The sequence below is a fragment of the Gavialis gangeticus genome, unplaced genomic scaffold (genome assembly GCF_001723915.1).
Source record: "Gavialis gangeticus isolate Ggan-Ray unplaced genomic scaffold, GavGan_comp1, whole genome shotgun sequence".
Lineage (NCBI taxonomy): Eukaryota > Metazoa > Chordata > Crocodylia > Gavialidae > Gavialis > Gavialis gangeticus.
The window spans coordinates 125,882,098-125,906,073 of NW_017728992.1; the positions used below are offsets into that span (position 1 = coordinate 125,882,098).

The window sequence follows — 23,976 nt, forward strand, 5'->3', positions numbered from 1 at the left end:
ACCATTATAGACCAACTAAGAAATGTATAGAAAGAGCACAAGCTTTTGTGAACCCAGGGTCACTTCATCAGATGCTGTGACAGGACCTGGAGAAAGCAGAGTATAAGAAGGAGAGGGAAATTAGAATAAAAAGAGAAGGGAGGGGGCAGAGAGCAAGAGAGAAGGGGGAAGAGGGAGGTCTGCAGAGAGAGATTCGCTGTCTACCTCATTCCTTTCCTTTTTTTTACTCCGAATATTTGAATGTTTGGGAGAAGATGGGCTTGGGGATTGGTGCACAGGGCAACATAGCACCCTTACATGGCCTCTACTCATGCTCTGGAATAAACCCAACAGGTTTATGCTGACACAGCATTCCCTGAATAAGGGGAATATCAACATGGAAAATAGCTATCCTCGTGCACATTACCAGCAACCTTCTGTCCCCAGGGATCACACCCATGTGATTCTCTCAGAGTGCAGCTTCTGTGGCCAGGTGGAAGAGGGTGGTGAAATTACTGATCTTCCTACTATGCATCTGAGCCATTCTCTTTTCAGTCGTTCCATGCAGTAGATTGGAGCATATGTGCATGTGTACGCTCAGTAAATATTAGTTAATTTTCTACTAGAAATGCCAAAAGCTTAACAAGCATATAATTATTGCCACAAAATACTATTTAATCCCACATACTTAAACAAATACCACAACAAATAGTTGTCATATTCAAGCCAGCATTTGGAATGTAACTTTCTGCCTAATACCAACACATTAAAATTTCAAATCTGATACAAAAGAACACTACAACTGTTTAAGAAATTATGGGCTCAATTAACTGGTTTTCTTAGGCCATCTAGTGCTGGAAATATAGTAGTACAAATTAAAAACTATTTGGTTTACAGAGGTGTTGAAACCTAACACATATAATAAACACAATATTATTGTTCACAGGTGCCGACTTTTATTTTTGCTGTGGGAGGGTGGGGCTAAAATGATAGATATGTGGAAAGTTTTGCACCCTTCAGGTGATAGCCCTCTTCCCGAGGTGGGTCAGGGGCCTTGGGCCCCCATATACTTGGCATCCATAATATTGCTATTGGAAAGACATATTTTTTAATAATAGTGGGATAGATTTGTTAGCACTGCCTGAATGAGATTAGTACCTGCCTCCATGGTTTTTCTGCTTCTTCATCAGTATCAATTTCAAAACGCATTTTAATTCTAATGTTTAAATAATGTGGACAGTGAAGTCTGAAGACTGGAATTTTTATATTAAAAACTAAATTGTTCATAAAAGTATTACTGTTATGTTCTAGTGTGAGCAATTTTGGATTGCTCTCGGCAGAAGTCATTGATAGACTCAGATATTCAAGGAAGTTACAAAGAATGTAAGAAGTTGCAATTTCACTGAGTAAAGTAAAAATGAAGCATAAAAAGAGGTTCCTTGCTCACTTTGATGCTTCATTTCACTCATCATGCTGCCCCACAAGCCTTGTGACTTTCTCAGGGACATAGTGCCAGGTATCACCCAGCTCCCTGCTGCATCTCTCAGATGCAGAGCTCTGCCAACATTACCCAGCCCCCTACTCTGACAGTCACCCCCAAGGAAAATCCCTCAAACTACACAGCTCAGCTCCTGCAGAAGCTTCACCATGCCAGTCTCCAAGCTGGGCAGTGTCTTGTTTTTAGAACTAAACAAAGGCTGCATAACACACATTCAAACGTTCTGGGAGAATTCTCCCGAGTTTGTTCTTTGTGTAGAGAAATTTACCAAGAGCCATGTGTACAGAGATTCAGTGCTAAGGCCCTGAAGAGCTTACACCACAGGTGGGCAAAAGCGAGCCCGAGAGCCGAATGCGGCCCGCCAGGCCATTCTATCTGGCCCACCGGGCCCCTAAAAAATTTAGAAAATTGATATTAATCTGCCCTGGGCTGCCTGTCATGCGGCCCTCGATGGCTTACTGAAACTCAGTAGGCGGCCCTCTGCCCAAAGTAATTGCCTGCCCCTGGCTTACACTGTGCAGCTAGGGAGTGCTCTGCAAGTTTCTTTAGTCTGCCTGGCAACAGATGACATCAGTGCATAGGGCAGCCCTGATTGGCTAACCCAAGCTCATCCTGTGTTTCCCTGCAGCAAAATGTGGGGATTGTGAAGTGGAAGTGTTTTGGAGCAGCAGTCCAGTGAGTGACACCCTATCTCCTTGGGGCAGGGGAAAGGTAGGGAAGCTGGAGGACTATATTCTCCGCTGAGAAAAGCCATGGGATGTATAGACATTCACAGAAATTCTCCTGGGAGTGATTTAATCCTGGTTGTTCCCAGGTTATTTTTCCCCTGGAGTGGCCATTTTTACTCAGGGAGAAAAAACCTGAACATTTATATACTTGTGGTCTCTCCTAAAAGAGCAGTGACTACCCCAGGAAAAACTGAATGTCTGTATGAGGCCAAAGTTAATCTAAACCAGGGGTTGGCAATTATTTGGGCCCACAGGCCACATAGGGAATTTTGGGGAGCTGTCACAGGCAAAGTGAGTATCCACCCCCCACCTCATGCAACAGCTTATCAAACCTCCTTATGTGGGACGGTGCTGCGGGGGGGGAAGCTGGTGTGGGCATGGGTGGGCGGCAGCTTCAGCAGGAGAAACTTAGCTGGGCCTCCCACTGCCACCAAAACCACCTCCAGGTTGCCCTTTTAGCCTGAGGAGAGGCTGGAGCTGCTGCCCTGCTTCAGCATTGGCAGCCTTAGTGCAGAGGCAGTGGTGGCCAAGCAGAAGTTGCTGCTGGGTGTGGGAGGAACCACAGAGCAACCACAATATGGGCTCTCGCAACTGCAGCAAGGGGGAGGTGACTGCAGACAATGACAGCGGTAAGGGGAAGGTGACCGCAGCTCCCACTCAATCCTACTTTTTCCCTGCACCCAGCAGCAGCAGCTTCTGCCCAACCGCTGCTGCCACTCATCATGGTCAGGGTAGGCAGGTCTAGAGTGGGTGCTGCAGGGACCCTGGTCCCCACATGTGAGACGGGCTAGGGCTATGTACTCAGTCGAGGCCTTGGGCCCTGTCTGCATGGGTTCCAGCCAGTCTTCGTGGGACTCCAGCAAGTGGCAGCAGCTGGAAGGAGCCACCACAAAGGCCTGCTGGAAAATGGACTCCATCTGCAGAGCTGCCTCAGCCCTGATAGTATGCAACTGTTAAGGCTGGACAGAAAAACAAGGAACTGTAACTATTTGTCTCTCTAGAATCTGTGAACAACATAAAAAAGTCCAAAACTGCTTAGATAAGTTTTATTTCAAGTATTACAGGAAATCATTAACATAATCACTTCAGTGAAGTAAGGCTTATACAGTACAACAAAACAACAAGAAAAATAAACTTACATATTTGTGAATAATCTCTTCCATGTTATATATCAGACAAAATTCTTTGGGTAGATGGGATATCTTTTATTAGATCAAAAAAATAGTTGGAAAAATTTGTTCTTTGCAAGCTTTTGGGCACAAACCTCCTTCTTCAGGCATGGGAAGAGTCTGCTGTTGTTTTGTGTTCTCTTGGATGGAACAGAAGCCAATATGCAAAATACATGTTTGGGAAAATGCAAATGTGTGGCAGTGAGGATCAGAGGCCATGGGAGACAATAGGTGCGAGACAGGTGGCAAAGGGGGCAGTGTTGACCTGGTGACAGAATGTAGCTGGTAAAATGTAGAGTGGTTACTTGGGGTTATCAGGTAGCAGGCAGCTTATAGTGTGCCATAAATCCAATTAGTCCATGATTTATGGCACACAGTTGGTCTAATAAAAGATATTACATTTGCCCAAAGAACCTTGTCTACCTATGTCCTTAGACCAACACGGCAACAACCAATACCCCCAAAACATATTATATTGCATACAATATATCCCTTCTTACCACCACTGAACTTAACAAGAATCTCAAATTCAGGACTGGTCCCTGTATAAGAGCGGCATCTTCCATTGCTTAATCAGGTCAACGTCCCTGAGAGTTTTGCTTGTGTAAGAACTGCAGGATTTGGCCCTTAGCTTGTAAGTAACTTAGCTGCTCTGCCTGCTTGCAGATAGAGGGTCTGATTCTATCTCTCCTCTCCCCACTGTATGTCAGGAATAATTCTAATGCAGTCAATTTATACTGTCATATTTGTGTAAGAAATCAGACCCATATTGCAGATTCAGAATATAACACAGAACTATAGCCAACTGAACTGGGCTAGACAAGCAATTGCAGAAGTAACCTACAATTTCCCACATAAATTCAATTTCTCTCCCTTTGACAGTAACACCCAGAAATTGTGAAATACAAGCTTTGAGTTTCAGACCCAAGCCACACCCAAATAGCTGCTTTTGCTTTGTGGCTAGCCCTATCTAATTGTAACTAGCAAAAAGTCTTCCACCAACTTGAATGACCTGAGAAATGTATTGCATGCATTTCAGATTTGGTACTTCACAATACAGTATATTCACTTCCAATTCTCTCACTTCCTGAGAGTCGAAACCTGTATTTTTTCATACTCAAAATTCCCACTGACATCAATGGAAGTTTACAGCCTGACTAATGAAAAAGAAATATGTGCAACTGTCTCATTTGAATTCTCATGTGGATCTAGCAAAGAAATACTCAAACTTTTTTCAGTAATTGAGAACATCCACTTAAATTTAAAGAAGTGTGCTGCAAGGCGAAACAAAAAGAGAAAGAGATTACAGTGCAGTAAATTCAATAGTAAGCATTTGCAGTGCCGACTCCATGTAGTCACCGTTATGTAAAGTATCACATGACCCTGTTTTAAAAAGAAGAGTAAAACTCTGGCCCTTCTGTCCTCAATGACTGAACTTTTGATTTGATCAGGAATTCACTCAATAGCAAAAAAAAAAGTTAAATTACTCATGATGGCATTGTTAAAGGAAAGACTACTCAGTCCTTTAAAAAGCAAATTGAGGGCCTAATCCAAAGATCTGCCCGTTGATTACAGTGGGCTTCCTGATTGGATTCTTAAGGAAGGTATGAAAATGTATTTGAAGTTGGGAGTGGAAAGTTAATCAGTGGGTGTGTCTACACATGCACCCTTAAGGTAATTAACATTGCATTAGTCCCCGTATTTAAGGCACATTAAGGATGGGCCTACGCATGCCCATCCTTAATGTGCCTTAAATATGGCAACTTAGGAAGATCTGGCACTAAATTTGATACCTACATAAAGCAGGTATCAAATTTAGGTGCAAGTAGTAGAGACACCGTACCCCATGTGTAAACGCGGTACAGCACCTTAATACTATGTCTGTTGTGCCAGCTGCAACATGGGCAGGGGGCTTGGTGCCCAGCTTCCCTAGGCTGAGCCAAACAGAGCCCCCAGGAGTGTCCTGCCAGCAGAGAAGCTGGGCGCTTGCCAGGGACAGAGCCAGCTGGAGCAAGGAAAACCTGCCATGGGTGTTAGGGTCAGACACAGACCCAGTCTGCTTGCTGTCTCAGGCAGGAGCCCCAGCGCCAACTTCTAAAGGTGCCTAAATCCCAGGCAGGCAGTGAGGCGCCCCACCACTACAGGGGCTGCATTGTCTAGCCAGCAAACCCATGCCTCTACCACAGGGCAGGAGAGATGCTACCGGCTGCAAAAGTACCCACCATTTTTACTTCCTGGTAGCGCCACTCATCTGCTGGGGAGGGAGGACCAGGGGGAGTGAATTAGAGCAGGGCTGCGAGGGGAACCGTCTAAAGTGTTGACAAGGGAAGGCTGCAAAGCCATGTTAAGGCGCCTTAAGGTGACCACATGTAGACGTGCACCTAAACTGCCTTAATGTGCCTTAGGGTGAGGCACATTAAGTTTAGGCACATGTAAATTCACACATAGACATGCCCAGTGTTCTGTAACATAGGCCCTCCAAACTAGTTTATTTTATCTGATGTTAGGTATGCCTTGACTATGCTGCATTTTCCCCAATATGTAAGGCTACAATGGCACAAGCTACCCAAAAAGAGATGCCCAATACAATTCCATAAATAGGATACTGCATGACCTTTTTATATCTTTCTGCAACAACACTTTCCTATTATTTTGTCATTGTTTCTAAAGACAGATTGGGTACTTTACTGAGGAGTTGCCTAATTAGCTTTGCACTAAACATCATAGTATCTACACATGCAGCTCTTAGGCCTGTTAGGCCGCAGGAAACTAATAAACTCTGTAGCAGGGAGTTTTTCCATAAAGACAAGTACTATCCAGTTAATAAAAGTACTATCCTGCTGTGGAGTTTTTTGGTGTACTGCAATGCACGTGTAGATGCTGATCTTCAAACAGCACGCCTGCGAGCAATAAACTCCAACACGTTATATGCTGGAGTTTGTTTCTTCAAATTAATAATGCATGTAGATGTGCCCACTGTGTTCTCTAGCAAGAGTTTGGTTATGCAGACACACTTATATCAAGTTCCAAATGAAATGACTGTTTCATTTTTAAAATGTTTCATATTCTTTCCAGAACAGAATTATACTGAAATATGTATTTAAACTAAATATGTTACAATGATAGATTCCACCATATTTTGCAGAAGTAAACTAATTTGAAATATATGTGAGCAGAATATTGCAAAATGTTTAATCAACGCCAACGCTCGATTAATCAAGTCTGCTGGCGTGTGGCAATTATTGTGCTCCAGCATCCTCCCACGTCTCATGTACCAGCGTCTCTGTGCTTCAAAATGGTGGTGGGGGTGTTTGAACTAAAGCTTGTCAAACAAGCTTCATTTCAAGCAGCTCTGCCACCATTTTGAAGTACAGGGGCACTAATGCACAAGGCGGTGGGGCGCTTTAATTAAAATGGCTCTTGGAGCTACACCACTCTAATTGAAGTGCCACCTCCCACCCCCAGAGCACATGTTAAAATTCCCCCTGATTCTTTCAATGTATAATTAAATTGCCTCCTCTGGAAGTAAAATACATTCCTCTGTAGCATGTTTGAAAATGTGATCCATCACAATTATTTTATCACTGAATGTAAATTTTTAAATTAATAGTTCAACCCTACAAAGACAACACAAGATAAATCATTGTAAGGTAATGTAAGGCACTCAGGCCTTCTGTCACTTGCAATGCACAACATCTGCTTAATTATGAAACAGGAACAAACAACTCTATTCACAAATAGCTATCCTGTACCTTTGAGGAGACATTCAATCAAAAAAAAAGACTTGCTGAAATATAGAAGATCCTCCAATAAAAACTGGGATATAATTATAAATCAATGCTTTGGTTTCTTCTTTTTTACTGGAAAAATGGTGCAGGCTCTTCCGGGCTGTAAAATATTTTAAAAGTACAGGCTTATTCCACGGCCATCATCTATGACAGCTCCTAGTACTGTCAGTTATTCTATGTAGAATGAGCATAAAGAACTTTATAATAATGGTTGTTTTTTGTGGAAAAAAATATATTGGGATACCGTTCTCTGGTAAAAGGGTTGCTTTATTATCATGGGAGACAGTGTAAGTTACTAAAGGCAGCAGCTGGTGCTAAAAATTGATTAATACAGCATTGGAGTCACCCACACCAGCAGATTTAAGATGTTGCATACTAGTCTACTATAAAATTGAAACGTTGATATGGACTGTATCGGTAAGGAAAACAAAAGCCTTCCAAACTCACTGTTTCATTTCTGGAACTTCACACAGGAAAAAATTAACAGGAAACAGTAAGAAATATCACTGGTTAAAAGTAAACATATCTCAGCAGACCAGTTTGGTTATTAAAAGCTCAGAAGTTCTGAGTATAATTCTCCATCAGTTAGAAATTATTTTCAGTCTTATCACATATTTTATTTCATTGCATGGAGGAAATAGGTAAGAGAGGTTCTAATCAATACAAACTAAATAAAATACAATCCAAAGACAGTGAAACACTGAGGTAACCCAGCCTGAAGACCTCTTTATAATCTGCAGGGAACTTTACAAGATAGTTGCAATAATGCTGTAGAGAGTTTTGAAGGATTAACTAACATAGAAGAGTGTGTCTACGTATGCATGAATGTGCTTTTCCTACTGTGCATTAAATTTAGTACTTCCAATATGAGGTAATAAATAAATGCACATTAGGCTGTGCTAATACAAAGAGGGCAAGTGCATGCTTTTTAGGTGATGCTTAATGTGCAGCAGCCTATTCTACTGTGCATTAGAGTATTAGCATGGTTTTTTATGTGCTGCTTTAATGCACAACAGAATAGGCTACTGTGCATTAAAGTGCACATATATATGCACCTGATGAGATCTTGCAATTCAGAAAAAGAGATAGAAACCTATAAAGGTTGGAGTGCAAAGCTGCAACTGAGGACAAAAAAGGACTCGTTTTTTTTGCCGAGTTGTTTTCTTTTTCTATCCCCCTTCTGAGTCGCACTGAAAACCCTGATAAAGGAAAATAAAGGAAGTTTGTGGAAATTCTGAATGGGAAATTTTATCTCATTTTGCCATGGGCAAAGTAGTGACACTACAACATGAATAGAAGCCTAGTCAGTGAAAGAACAAAATTTTAATACTGATATTTGTTACTCTGTCCCCCTGTCAACTTTCCTGTTAATTGTTTTCTGTTTCTAATGAGAATGTGTCATTCAGAATGGTTTTAGAGACCAAACTGGCCAAGCTCAATTAGTTTATTGATTGTGGTCTTTGTGGTCCTAATCAATCAGCAAGTCATAATGCTGAGCATTACCCATCAAAAGGAGCAGTGGGCACATCTACACATGCACATTAATGCACAGCAATTTCTCAGTTGTCTAATAAGGGGTATCATTTCTGGACCAAGAGTTCTAGGCTTTTGCATTTCTTTTTGTGTCAGACCAACATGGCTACCAAATACATCCCAGCAATAAACTCTGGCACATATCACACCGGTGTTTATTGCTCACAGGCACACATCTGCACGTGAACCCAGGATTGCAGCATGTTGAGCTAGGGCTGAACAGCCTCAGCTGGAAGGGAACCTGGGGGGTCAGCCTGCCAGCCTGGGGTTGCTTCCCCCAGCTCGACATGCTGTGGAGGGGCTGACTGGGACACAAGGGTACTTTAGTGCAGGGCTAGCCAGCAGGCAGCCCCAACACTGAAGCACCCTCATGCCCCAGCCAGCTGGGGCAACATCTACACGTGCACTGCTGCCAAGTTTTTTACTCCACTTCAGGATATTACTTATAATAGAGGTACATGTGTAGATGCTGAGATGTTTACTGCCAGCTAATTATTCTCCCATGCAGCTAATTAGTGCAGTTATTCTCACAATAAACTGTACAGTAAACATCTCGTGTAGATGCACCCAGTATGTGCTGCAGTGACTGGAATGGAGCAAACTCAATATACCTATATTTATATTCCAGTTGTTTGCAGCAAACACACCAGCATATTTAAAATACTATACAAATTTTACAGAACAGATCCTTGCAGTTTACCATGTTCTGAACAAATCGTTTCAGACGCTCATCAAAATCCAAAGATCTTACATTCTCCAGATCCTGGTTCACATTACACAGTTGCTAAGCAGCCAAATAACCATCTTATATAATGTCTTTTTGATTTGTTCTTATATTGAAAAGCTTTCTGGGAAAGAGGTCTATTGTTATCCAACCTAGTTGAACTACAGAACAGTTTAAAACACCAAGGAACTGACCAACAACACTGGCTATTGAAAGAAGTTCATCTACTTCCATCGGAAGGTTTCACTTCTGATATTACCTTTTGGTAAGTTAGGTGTTCCTTATTTTATAAGCCTATACACTTTGCATAATAAGCTTCTCAGGGATCAGTAAGAGGTACAAAATTTTGATGACTGAACAGGAACTCATTTTTCCTTCAAATAAAGTTCCACTATTGTAACTCCCAAAAACCAATGATGTAAGGTGTGTGTGCGTATGTGTGTACACATATATCTCCCTCATCAAACTTCTTACCTTCATTAACAAAGAACTCAGCTGTATAATATGCTGCTTTCACAGCTGATGGGGAATGTGATATTCCTGATGAGTTGTACCATTCAAAAGGACTTTTCTCTGGATGCCACTGAACACCATAAATGGGATATTCAAATGCTGTAGAAAAAAAATTTCCAACAACACAGGTGAGCAAAATGTATGCCTTTACTTAAGAGGTATGTGGATATCTTTATTAAGATGAACATGAAGGTTTGGAGAAATATCACTTATATTTAATGGCTTCTATAATGGGAAAAAGGTCAAAAGGAGCAAGTTGGATCTCTGTCATAAAAATTCATTCATGCTTCAAAATTCATAATAAGCCCAACATTTAGAACAACATTTAGCTGCAGTGTTGTAAACAGTTTCATTTCAGAAAAAAATGTAACATGGCAAGCAATTACTGTGTGCAAGCAGCCCACAGCAGTTACAATTGAATATATAATGTATGTAACACCACATGCATTATTTGCTGTATAGGTTTTAGTAGAATAATAAGAAAATCTTCTTTCTAGGATTCTCTAGTGCATGAGTGCCATGTAATCTGGCCCATGGAGCCATGTAATCTAGTTCATGGAGTCTCCCCTCAGGTCTAAAATTTGGTGGTGGGTAAGCAGTGGCAATTAACATTACCACCACTCCCATGCCAAATTTCCAAACCCCATATGCTTGGATTGGCTCCAACTGGACCAGTCCTACAAGGCTGCATCAGACCCTGGCCCCAAGCGGCTATACTGGTCCTGGCTGGGCTGTTTCCACATAGCTTGACGGGGCCCCAGCTGAGTCAGCACCACACTCTGGATCAGACCCATGGACTGGATCCAACCCATGGACAGACCTGGTAATGCTCATTTGGCCTGCAGGCTGAAAAAGTTACACACCATTGCTCTAGTGAACTGACACACATATTAATGAAGTTAAATATGCCATGTGAAAGTGTAAGTAATGCAGAAGCCTCTTAGAAGATGTCAGAAGTTACCAGCTTTTAGACGTTATCAGCACTACTGACAAAGCTGTCAAGGACACTGTTGATATCTCTACCATAAATGGCACTCCTTGTACTGCACGCACAGATAAAGAGTGAAGCAGGGAGAGGCAGTATCAGCAGCCTGGCAACAGGTAAATGCACATTGTACTGTATAGGAATTAAGCTGGAGTAGCATACATCTTGTTTCACAGCACAGAAAATATTCTAGTGCTCAAATGTGCTGCCTTATCTGGAAGGGGAGCAAGAGGTGAGAAGTAAAAATACTTATGTTCAGAGGCATGCATGTCAAAAAATAAGCTCTCTCTCCAGACAGAGCACATTCCAGTCACTCAAAAGGTAAACAGTGCTGAAACATTTATTAGTGCAACAATTAACTTGTATTATAAACTAGAAAAACTGCCATCCTACTCAGGTAATCCACAACTCTTCCTTCCCCGCTGAAACCAGCTTTATTAGCATTTCAATCATTACCTTCCATTGTTGATATAAACTCCACTTCATTGTGTATGTTGGTTGTCAGAACCTTATAGAATTTCCATAGTTTACTATTCGCTGTGAAATTCTGCAGCAAAAGAGTTACAGACATTTTAATTACTATTTCGAAATTTAACAGAGGAAACTTATTTGGGTTTACTAAATAAGACAATCAAATACCTGTTTCGAAAGACTCCAGTTGTGAAAGTTTGCTGTCAAAGGCTCAGTAGCAAGATGTCGTAACAACTCATCTGGGAAATTCTTGAATAACCTGCTATCTTTTGCATCTTATACCAAAAAGACAAAGACATGTTCTCAATTACCTTACTGACAAGGACTGGATTATCTTTATCAGGTGGGATACAAAATTAATAAATACTGGCTAAATTTATTCTGAATCCTTATAATCCCATTCTTTCATGAAACTAAGTTAGTTAAGAAGCCTGACATAAAGATGCCCCCACATGAAAGTCTGTACTACTACTTCATCAGCATTTGCGCTTGCTGTTTTCACTAGGTTACATGCTGCAACCCTCACCCACTGCAGGTTTTGTTTTGTGAACAGCAATGCAATACAATTTGACCCAATGACTGACTGATGGCAATCAATGGGGCAATGCTGATTATTTCATGACAAGAAGTCACAGAAAATGTCATTAAGGCCACGCTTTTCCCATCTTTATCCTGAGTTTGCATACACCTGAGTCTGCAAGTAGCCCCAATACCCTGTGCTATAACACCAAAGAAAAGAGTGCTCCTGTTCATAATTACACATGATTCTTGCAGCCACATTCTAATTTCTAATCTGTCCCCAAAATTTGGAGGTAGTCAGACTACAGTTTGTGACTCAAAGAGAGGGTCAGAGCCAAATACTGAATTCAGGACCATAGTTCCCTGAAGCTCAAGTGTTTTCAAAGCCACAATTTTTGTTTGGATCACAATTTAACTCTTACCTTCAAACTGCTTGTTTCTCCTCAAATTTAGCAGATATATAATGTTATTAGCTTACCATTAATAGTAACAAACCTGACAGCATTAAAAGTTGATAGTTGGTGACAGAACAAATCTCTTGTTCCAAAACCTCAACCCCCAAACAAGAAAAAAATAAATCTGAGAAGTTCTGCAAAGATTTCTGTGCATTTCAAATGACAGCAGGAACGTAAGAGGATGGTTCACCTGAAGTAAAGTTCAGTGGAAGTGCAACACCTGTAGTATTAGTCTGAACAAGTAAGATCTTTCCACTGGTGAGGTATGTAAGCTCTTCAAATCCGAGGCAAGTTCCCCATACAGGAAAATAGTCTCCCTTGTCATTAGCCTTTAAAACAAGAGGGGTTGGGGGAGCGGAGGGGGAAAACAGTCTTAAAGCAGGTCCACACACAATTTGGGCATACGCACAAGTTGCTGGAACTTAATCTTATGATTTTTTTAGACACGAAAACAGTTTAGAAGCGAGGAAACTCCTAAAAATAAGGCAAGCCTGGCAGAAAACCCTATTAAAAGAAATACTTTATTTGTATGGGAATGATTTCAGCAGCAACTAGCCTCTTATGCTTGTAGAGTCAGTAATTTTAGGCTTCAGGTACCTGAAGAAGAAATCTGGACTTTAAATAATATGAGAGACATAGTTGCACTTATTTAAAAAAAAACAAAAAAACACAATTAAATTAATGTAACATTTGTTTTAAAAGCAAAACCACGGGAAGGAAAGAATGAAACACATTAAGAAAAAGACAGAATAAAATCCCAGTTTTGTCACTTAACTATATAACTCAGAGAAAATCCGGAGAGCAAGAATTTGGTATTTTTTATTTTATTGCTCTTCTGGCCACAAGTAAACTTTAAACTGGTTTATCTCCAGAACGCTATTTTTTTTGTGAGGGCCGACTATACTGTCTTAAGTTGTTTCTAAAACAATTTCACTTCTGGGTTACAATCCAGCTTAAAAAGATGCTGTTCTTTTGACATTTAGAATGGAGCTATTACCTCAGTTTAACTAGACACTACAACAGAGAAGGTCCAATGGTATTATAGGTATTATAGTGTCTCTTTTATATGCTATGCATGATTTAAAGGTATAAGGCTCTGACTTTCCTTGGTGAAAATGAGAAGCAACTCCTTCAAAGTCAAAGGAGGTATACTGATGGAAGTGAAACTATAATCAAGCCCCTACCTTAAAGTCCCTTATTTTTCCTTTATTTAAATAAACATTCTGGAGTAGGCATATATTTACCAGTGTCAAAGACTGCAATTTTTAAGCTAAAAAGAAAAAAGTACTGAATTTTTTCTCATTAAAGCCAATGTTAAAACACTGGATTTAGGACTTATATACACATTTGAAAATACAGCCAGAATTGCTCACTGTGAACTTGATGAGGCAAGAAGGAAAAGACATCAACATGAACTTAAATAACAGTACAGTATAAAATTCCAGGCATCTCAATACATGCTAATATGCTCTTGACTTTTTACAGCTAACTATACCTATAAAATGTATTAGTATTTTATGGTACTAATTAAGTTTCAAAAGATGCAGTTTAGAGTACACAACAACTAGGAGTAAGATAAGTAAAACATATGAGTAAGGATTGTCTATAAAGAAGTGAAAATTACTTTCTACATTTTCAATTATCTTAATACATATACAATTGCTAATAAGATTTTTCTCAAAAACCGAGTAAAAAGTGATGTCAAAAGCAACTGAGCTGCTGCAAAGTGTTAATGGTATTTCATTACAGGCATTATTAGTAATAAGGATTGCCCTGCCAAAAACTTTGGCTCCAATTCTGCACACTTATACGTATGCTAAACTTTCTAAATGGTATTTAGAAAAGTAAGCATGCTCAGTGGGAAGCTGTCTAGGCAAGCCAGTTAGAAATGCTGAGGAGACAGGTATGCCTAACTCTCACTCTCTCAGGGACTAATATCAGGCTGGAAGGAGGTAACTGTTTCCACTTAAGATTCAGTTATTACCATTTCTTGGATTTAGGTATCTAAGTAGCATCAGTTCTTCTTTCAAAGGATAGCAAGAGGAAGAGTAAGTGGTGGTGGAAGTGGCGTTCCCTTTTTCTCCAAAAGCCCAGTGCTTCAAACGTTCCCCCAAGATGTGAGAGCTCCCAGTTTAATATCCTCTGACTGAGAGTTTCAACCCCATCTCTCAACTCTCTAACCATCAGGTTATAAAGTTTCCTGAGGGGCTTATACTTCTCTCACCCTCTCCTGCTGAAGCGGTTATACTCTGTATGAAATAATTAAATGTTCACTGGGTCAGAAAGAAAGTTGTTAGAGCACTCACCCAGGAGACCTGGCTTTCAGATCCTGCTCCAACAGTTAAATAAATATTTCACATGAAGTGGAAGAACTTGGGGGAATGTTTGAAGCATTGGACTTTTGGAGAAAAAGGGAACACCACTTCCACCACCATTTACTCTTCCTCTTTCTATCCTTTGAAAGAAGAACTGATGCTACTTAGATACTTAAATCCAAGAAGTGGTAATTAACTGAATATTAAGTGGAAACAGTTACCTCCTTCCAGCCTATTAGTCCCTGAGAGAGTGAGAGTTAGGCATACCTGTCTCCTCAGCATTTCTAACTGGCTTGCCTAGACAGCTTCCCACTGAGCATGCTTACTTTTCTAAATACCATTTAGAAAGTTTAGCATATGTATAAGTATGCAGAAACAGAGACAGTCCTACCCAAGAATACAAGATCATTAGAGCACAGGTTTGGGCAGTGGGAAATGTGAATCTGAACAATAGCAGAGGAAGAATTATAAATCTTGCATTTTCCCTAATTGAGAGTGCCCTATTGACTGGGTTACTGCTCTGTTTATATCTCCCAGACACCATAGGTGATCAGCACAGAGAAGCCTATTTTGTGAGTCCTTTGGGGTCAGTATGAACTAGATACCTGGCTGCTAAGTGATGTCAACACAGTTTTGTCAGTTTTGTGCATGCTTAATAGCAAATACGTAGTTGCCTGGGGACTTCAGCAGTGTTGAGGGGCTAATTTATTGCACTGCCAGATAACACTTATATCTGACAGGACTATCTGGCAGCACAGTATATTACTGCACTTAAACACTAAATGCACATGTAGACAGTGGTGTTAGAATTAGTTTACTCCAGCTCAAATTGAGTCACAGTATACTCAGTCATATTAACTGCAAGTGTAGATGAACCCAGTGACTGTGTGTTCCAGGGCTGCTGTCTCAACTGTAAGTTATAGAAGTATTTATTGTAACCTGTTGCTCTATGATATAGCACTAGTTTACAAAGTATATTTATTAAAATGTGTTTCCTAACCCGACTTTGCATAAATTCTAGTCAAGATTTAATCAAAGAGACTGGCAGTAGACCTGTTCAGGACCTCTCTGAATTGTCTACTCCACATAATTGCCAGGCTTGAGTATGGGAGCACTCAAGAGTAAGGGGTCAAGGCTTGTTTTTCTGCAGCTGACTGTTCCTGAGTTCAGCAGAGAGGTGGCACAGAAAAGATATAATGGTACCTGATTTTCAGAAAGTACTGAACTCACTCTGACTTTTAAGATGTTTGGTCTGAGGTAACATAGAAAAGGAGTAACAAGTATTTCTGTTTTACAAAATATAAACTGTTCCAAAGAAATAACAAGCAAGATGGAATAAGTTTAGGCAAAGAGGGTGAATAAGATCCTTCTTAGAAATAAAGTTCTATAGAAAAAGAAGTCAACAGTTGGTTTCCCTAAAACTAGGAAAAGAGACCCCAAACTCTAAAGTTCAGATTCAAAGTTTGTGGTGTCTGAAGTTATTTGGTTCAGATTTGCATGTTAATAAACTACTACATGATTTGCTATACAAACACTGATAGCCAGCTGCTTATTAATAGATGTAATAATTGCTTCTCGGCCTCTTGTAGGCTAAGATCAAGTGTACCATAGTATAGTAGAGTAGTAGTAATACTACTATAATACTATTATTTTCTATTCCAGCTGGAAATTGTCCAAATGCGAGTCATTTTGGTCTCTAAACATTCACAATAATCAGAATGGATCTTCCAATACATGGTTACCTCTAGTGCTTTGTTGTAAAATATCCGAGCAATACTGGAATATTGTGAAGTCTTAAGTTTCACACCACCGCCTGGAAAGAGCACCCTGAAAAAGAACGTCCAGTGGTTTTGTTAGTAATAACGAATACCTGCATTGACTACAGTATTCGAGTACATTATGAGCAAAAGGTGAGAAGGTCTGATAGGTGAATTCTGAGACCTAATAATATTAACAGGGGCAAATATTAGATTTGCTACCAAGCCACAAGAAGAGGAATGACAACATGAAGAGGGTTGGAAAAGGATACTGAGGAGGCATGAGGAGAGGAGAGAAGCAGCAAACGGAGTGAAAGAGCTTTGGCAAATGGAAGGAATTCACTTGAAAATGGGTACTGACAAAATAAGAAAAAGTGGAAAGTAGGCAGCTGTAGATGTAAAGTACAAAACTAAAATTTCCATTCAGATACTATTCATGTCAGCGTGAAAATGGACAAAAAGAAGTACCAGGGTAGAACTTTGTAATGAGACAGGTATCTGACCAATAAGCACTTTCTAAAGAGCAGGATAAAAGAAAAAAAATAACTTCTTGTCTTAGCACAGGCATGTATATGGGGAATACTCAGCAAAACTCTGCAAAAAAAAAGAACTGAATAGCACTTCCAACTAAGAAAAATAAAATGTATGAACTTTGAATTTCTGATAGAAAAGAAGGACTTAAACGTATACCAGTGTCTCTAATATTGTGAAATGTCTTTAAAACAGATGTTAACACATACTTCAATAGGAGACCGATGTTCAGCACTTACCCATTTATAGACTGAAAAATCCTATCATACTCTTCATCTGAACGATTTAATCTGAAATACCAACAAATACAATTATTGTTACTGTCTAAAACTAATTCATTTCTCCATGAAAATACCAAATGTGCTTATTGGCAACCATTTGCAATTGGCACAGAATTAGTCAAACAGGAAGTATACAGAGAAAAATGGAAAGAGAAAAAAAAAAATCAACCTTGTCACTAAAAGCCCAGTTCTGTCAGGCTTACTCATTGGGTGCATTTACACGTGACACTATGCACGTGCAACATGCTACAGCAACATAGTATTGGCAGGCACAAACTGTGACACCGCAGCTACATTACCATAGTGATGCGCTCCCTCAGTATAGCGCATCTCTGCGATGAAATAGGGACTAAAAATAATCATGTGCCGCCGGCTGTTACTGCACTGTCATTTAGTAGCTCCAAAAGGAAGTACAGGCAGTCCTCGACTTACAACGTTTTGAGTTACAACATTTTGCACTTAAAACGCTTATAAATTGACACCCTGTTTCAAGTTTCTGACATCAATTTCAACTTTACAACGCTTGATCTGACGCCAAGCCACGCCAGCGAACAAATTCACCGTGTTGCCCATCTCCCTGGAGAACATCTGTCCAAACTTCTTTGGACACTTTTTTTAAGACAGCAGACAAGACTCCAGAAAAACCTGCAGCCAAGACTCCTGAGGAGACTTCAACCAAGAGCCCCTCAAAAAGTCCAGCAAAGTCTCATCAAATAAGTCCTTCCAAATCACTAGGATTGCTATTTACAATATAAATACATTACTGTAGTTTATATTACTCATCTATAATTGATTGAGTACAAAATTCTGGGTTATTTTTGGTGAAAATAAGGTATCACATCTTGGTTCAGGAACAAACCCCCCATTTATAACATTGTTTCCTATGGGAAAATTGGTTCTGAGTTGCAGCGTTTCGACTTAAGATGTGGTTTTCAGGAACCAATTGTGTCATAAGTCTGAGGACTGCCTGTACTAAATGATGGCACAGTAACAACAGTGTTATAGAGGCACATGTAGACACGCCCACTGTTCAAGTACAATCATATCATAAGAAAGTAGGGCTGGAAAGGGACCTTAGGAGATCATCTAGTCATCTTTGCCACCATGCAATTTTCTCTCTCCTATGAAGCCCATATGTCAATGGCATTTCAATAGCAAGGGGGAAGCAGGGAAGGTAGAAGTGGTAGAGGCCTGCCTTTGGACCAAGCTCTGTTAATTTGGCTTGCTACTTCTAAATGTGTGCTGACTGCTGTTTTAACCTGCTCTTAAAACCATCTAAAGACAGAGGTTCCACAGCCTCTGTAGGTAGCCTGTTCTAATACTTAACCCCCTTCATAGTAAGAAAGTTCTTTTTACTGTCCAACCTAAATGTCTCTTATTACAAAGGCTTTCCAGGTGTTTCAGGCCAAATTGGATTGAGCAGATCTAAATGACAATCAGGTTCTCCAGGGTCAATAAGACTACCAAGCATACCAGGTTTTTCTGAGACTCAAGGATATCAGGGGTCATGGGGATTTGCAGGACTTGACAGGATGGTTTACCTGGAAGGTGGGAGTTCCAGGCTTAGCAGGTACAAAAGGAGTTGCTGGTGAAGTGTTTGGTGCTGAAAGGTACTGATGGTAAGTGGATAAGATAGAGTCTAGCCCTACAGAATTATGACATGCAGGTGATTCACATTAAGAGCAATGGAAATGTGATTACCAATGCATGAAAAAGGGGTTCATTGGTTGCAATGATCCAGCTCAGTTCAACTTTTAAACCAGGGAGAGATGTGACAAAAGGGGCTAAGGGGACTGAGTTCTAGCCTACAGCTCTAGCTGGGAACACCACTGGGGGCTCAGTGTGAACATATGTTGATGTAAATATTTGTAAATAGTTTCAGAAGTAGGACATCTAGATGCCCTTTTCACCACTGGGACATCTAGGGTGAGATAGGAGTCTGGGCCTGGCAGCAGATTGCATAGCCTGTTCTCCGATTGGCTCCCCATGACTGTTTCATGTCTCATTTTATTGGATAAGCGTTGTCCCCAAGACAATACTAGTTTTGTAACAATTTTTCTGCAAGCGTGACTGACTGCCAGATGAGAGAGGGAGCCTCTGAGAAAGTTAGGGAAAGAAGGGGTAGTCTCAGGGAGAACTGAGAGCTGAAGAGAAAGGAATAGTCCCATGGAGGACAGAGCAGAGTCCATGGAAGGATAAAGGGAATTGGAGTGGAATACTGAAAAGTGTTTGTCTGGAGCAGAGCCATCTACTGTGCTGTTTTGGGATACTCATCCTCACCTCTCCCCTTTTAAGAAGAAAACACTCCCTTTACCAAGAGCTGACAAACAAGGAGCTCTCTGAAGTGGGAGTGCTTTGTAAGTAAAGAACTGACAGACATATGCCTTCCACATTTACATTCCTTTTTTTTATCTTAGAATATTCCATCTGAAATACTTTGGCTCTGGAGTCAATGAGTTTTTGCCAAATCCACGGCACAGTTGCTGACAGATCTGCCACATGGCCAGGGCTTGCTGGTCTCTGCTCCCCAGGAAAAATGGTCTAGTGGGTCTAGCTTAAGTGGGAAAGAAAACCCTAGGAATCCCCTGCAGCTGAGCAAACAGTTCAATGAACCGTGAGCTTTTTTGCAAACAGGAAACTCTAGTTTTCAGTTAACCTTCTTCACAATTTAACCTTTGTGAAACTTTACCTTTGGCCACTTACCTGTTTCGTTAACACACACTAGATGGAAAAGGAGAGAAAGACCAACACGGCCAGCAAAACTTTGACTATCAAAAGGAATTTTATGCGGGATTCAAACCTGGTTGTAATTTTGTTCTGTAGCAGCAGCACTACCTGCTGTACTATGTTAATTCATATTAACATAGTATTCATTATTGTTATTTTACATTTTTCTGTTGGCTAATAAACAGTGCAGGAAATAATACTGCCTTTGCCATATGTATCCAGTATTTGGAATACTCACAAGACATGGAGCTCTGTGTGGCAGTAGTTTCTTAGCCACATTAAGCAATGAACTCTCTCTCACATGTATTAAGACTATTGGCAGTTTCCCATTATACCTGGAGCCCTAGCAATATTTATGTATATGTGGCACTATACTAGCCTGAAAACTATCAAACATATTTAGCAGACTGCTAAGTCCAAGGTTAAGCAGAAACTTTTAATGCGGAGTGTGACAAGGCAAAGGGGTGTGCCTGTCCCTTTTAGAAGGCAAGCAGCCTGAAAGACAGCATGCAGGTGGCAGAGGGTGATGGGAAGGGGGCCGGGATAGAGCCATATAGACCTGACTTGGACAGGCAGTCCAGCCCTGAGAGCCATGCAGTGAAGTTCCTGGAAGCAGAGCAGCAGGGCTCCTGAACTGACTGAGAACAAGCAACTCTGCAGGCCTGGGAACAAGAGAAGATACCTGGGGCAGAGAGGGACTTGATTCAAAAGCAGGTGCCCTTAGTTTTATGTTAAGCCCAGAGGAGGTTTGGGTGCCTGCCAGAGGGTACAGGTGCTTTTTATTAAGGTGCACCAGGGTTTAGCCTTGAGTCCTGACAGGTGCAGGTTCAAGACGCATTTAGAAAAGCAGTAGCATGGGAGGAGTTAAGAGTGGGGCCCACCAGTGACTGCAGAAGCCCAGAGAGTGAGGATCTGAAAATCCACAAGCCAAGACCCCGAAAGAGATTGGAAGCAGGATCAGAGAGGATCCAGGAGTTCAGCATGGGCTGAGAGAGAGGTCCAAAATCCAGGTGGTCCAAGGGGGACTGAGCATCAGACCAGAGTCTGAAAGCCCAGGGAGTGGTTGCATGTTGGACCAGGGTCGAAGAGTCCAGACAGAGAGGCTGAAAGGGGATCCAAGGGTGCGAGAGCCCAGACAGAGGGCCTGAGAGTATCGAAGTAGCCCAGAGAGGAGCTAAGTGGAACGAACCTCAAGTGACATCAGTGAGTGATAACACCCACAAGGCATGGAGCATGGTGTAGGAGAGGATGCAGCCACACAATGAGCCCGTAAAGCTGTGGGTGTCCTGCTGGGACACGGACAGAGTGAAAGGGCCAATTTCGCATGACGGCTGAACTGAGTAAAACGGGGTCCAGAAGGAACCCAACGGTGATTTCTGCAGCCTCAGGCTCACTCTAAAGTCCATAGGCAGCCTCCCTTACACCATCTCTAATAAAAACAAGCAATGGAGGGTGAGTGATCAAGCGGGGGCTACTTTAGAGCCTGAGTCAGGCGGGAGCCGCACAGCCCCTCCGGGGCATCACAGCTGCCCCTGTGGCCAGGGCCTGCCACAGAGTATTGGTATGCACCAACTCACTCTGAATCTAGCCTCTGTTCCTATAGTTAAAAAAAAGGGTGCACCTTGTGTAATCAATAAGGAAAGCACTTAGTTTATCAGTACACAGTAACAGCTTTGTTATCCGGCACTCACGGGGAATGGAGGGTGCTGGATAACGAAATATGCCAGTTAACTGAGTGGCCCGAACAGGTGTCTTTGCCTGTTTGGGCTGTTGCTGTCCCGGGGTGTCTGGGGTGTCGCCGCCCCTCCCACCGCATTGCCACACTTCCCGCAGGCCCCATGGGCCCCAAGAGACAGGGAGGGGGTTAGCAGCACAGGCTGCTTTCCCCCAGGCCGTGAGGGCTCTGAGAAACCAGAAATACCACGGTGGGCACTTCCAGTTTCACTTTGCCCTTACATGCCCTTACAAGACGGCATGCCAGTTAACAGAGCTTCCCGGCTTGTAAGGTGCCAGATAACTCAGCTTTTACTGTATATGGTTTCAGCACCTGACAAAATTAGGATTTTAGGGTTTAAAAAAGCCTGGAATGACCCAACTACAACTATGTGGGACCTTACCTTATTGGCACGACCCGTGCCCCAGCTGATTCTATAAACTTCACGTACGAAGCAGCAAGGTAGGAACTTCCATACTTCAAGAACGATGGGGGACATTCCTGTGTCAATATCCCTAAGGAATCCAGAAAAAAAAAGATGATATGTGCTTTTCAAACAAAAATAAATTATATTCCAGGAGAAGAAAAAATAAATCTATATCCCTTGATCATGTCACTGACTTGATTCACATGCTGCATTAAGTATTACACTTAATGGCTAAAAAGTAATTATGAACTATGCAAAAACTGTGGTCATTAGCAAACAACATTACCAACTTAATACAGTAAAAGCTTTGTTATCTGGCACCCACAGGGAATGGAGGATGCCAGATAACAAGATATGCCGGATAACTGAGCAACCCGAACAGGCATCTTTGCCTGTTAGGGCCGCCACCTGTCCTGCCACGTCTGGGGTGTTGCTGCCCCTCCCGCAGGCCCCATGGGCCCTGAGGGACAGGGAGGGAGGACCCATGCAGCCTGTTATACCCGGGGCTGTGAAGGCTTGGCAATGCAGGCTGCTTTCCCTCGGGCTGTCAGGGCTCCATGAAACCAGAAATGCCACGGTGGGCACTTCCAGTTTCACTTTTCCCTTACCTGCCCTTACAAGCCAGCATGCCAATTAACAGAGCATTCCGACTTGTAAGGTGCCAGTTAACACAGCTTTTGCTGTAGTCTGAACTTTGAATTCCTTGCTTTATTTGTCTGACCAGTGCTACAAAAGAACACTTTAAAAACAAGGCATCAACTCCAAAGACTTTGCAATCTAGTGATGTGACCTAAAGGTTAATGCACATACGTATGGAATTTATGAAATCCTATAAACATCAATAAGGCTTCTTTGGCTTCATGAGTACAGCCAAACAGATCAAAGAACTGCAAACATGGCATTTGTATTAGAGGTGGATGACAGGCAACAGATACTATTTTCTGTGCAGTCCAACATATCTGCTGCAGGCTATTTTTGTGGTGGCAATGAGCATTTTGGAATGTTCCATTTTCACCTTTTTAATGGACTTTTTGTATCTATAAAATCCATAAACAATAGAGATATTAATTCTGCATCTTAAACTTTATTCATATAAAAAATGTACAGAAAAAGGCATCTCGAGTTCTCAAATCAATACCCTGCTGGGCTCTATTATTTCGGACACTTAGGTATGTGCTTCATTTAAGCATGGAGTAGCCTCCTGGAAATCACATTTTGTGTGTGGGCACATCTACGTGAGATGCTGACTGTGTAGCAACTGAATAATACCACGCAGTAGTGTGTCATAGCACTAACAGAGCTAATATGCTATTGTGCAATATTATTAAGCTACTGAGCAGCACCATAACTAAACAGACTTTTGCTGGTGCGGCACAGTAACTCCAGTTACTGAGCATTTATTTAGTACTTGATTATGTAAGTGCTAAATAAATGTGCAGTAACCACTGCACAGTAATGTCTCATAGACGCTCTGTGTCAAGTTATGCAAAACTCTAGAACTGTTGGTTCAGAGATGATACCTTCTATTAGACCAACTAAGAAACTGCAAAAAATTATCTAATAATAATTCTTATTATCTAATAATAATATTAATAATAAAGGTTTTTTGTGATTTTTGTTAGTTGGTCTAATAAAAAGCTATCATCTCTGAACCAAGAGTTCTAGAGTTTTGCATTTCTTTTCATCTCAGACCAACAGGGCTACCAAATACACCCGTGTCAAGTTAAGCACGTGTACACTTCCAGGATAGGGGTCTTTCACATTGTCTTGATAGTTTCTGAACAGCATCATGCAGATAACAGACTAAAACAGTTCACTGACCTTGTATCACTCAGTTGGGCAGCTGTATCACATGACTTGCC

At 41.3% G+C, this 23,976-nt stretch overlaps 1 protein-coding gene across 1 annotated transcript in view; it reads right to left on the minus strand.

The window, feature by feature from the left end:
* Nucleotides 1–4,031: 4,031 nt before the first annotated feature.
* GGH (gamma-glutamyl hydrolase) overlaps nt 4,032–23,976 on the minus strand; it is a 25,977-nt gene continuing 6,032 nt past the window's right edge. Inside the window, exons 2-9 of the mRNA XM_019527723.1 lie at nt 22,091–22,202; nt 17,205–17,255; nt 16,420–16,504; nt 12,553–12,691; nt 11,557–11,663; nt 11,374–11,464; nt 9,894–10,031; nt 4,032–7,262 (exon numbers count right to left, since the gene is read on the minus strand). Of these exons, the coding sequence (XP_019383268.1) occupies nt 7,141–7,262; nt 9,894–10,031; nt 11,374–11,464; nt 11,557–11,663; nt 12,553–12,691; nt 16,420–16,504; nt 17,205–17,255; nt 22,091–22,202 (845 nt within the window). The 3' untranslated portion in view covers nt 4,032–7,140. The remainder of the gene's footprint in view (nt 7,263–9,893; nt 10,032–11,373; nt 11,465–11,556; nt 11,664–12,552; nt 12,692–16,419; nt 16,505–17,204; nt 17,256–22,090; nt 22,203–23,976) is intronic.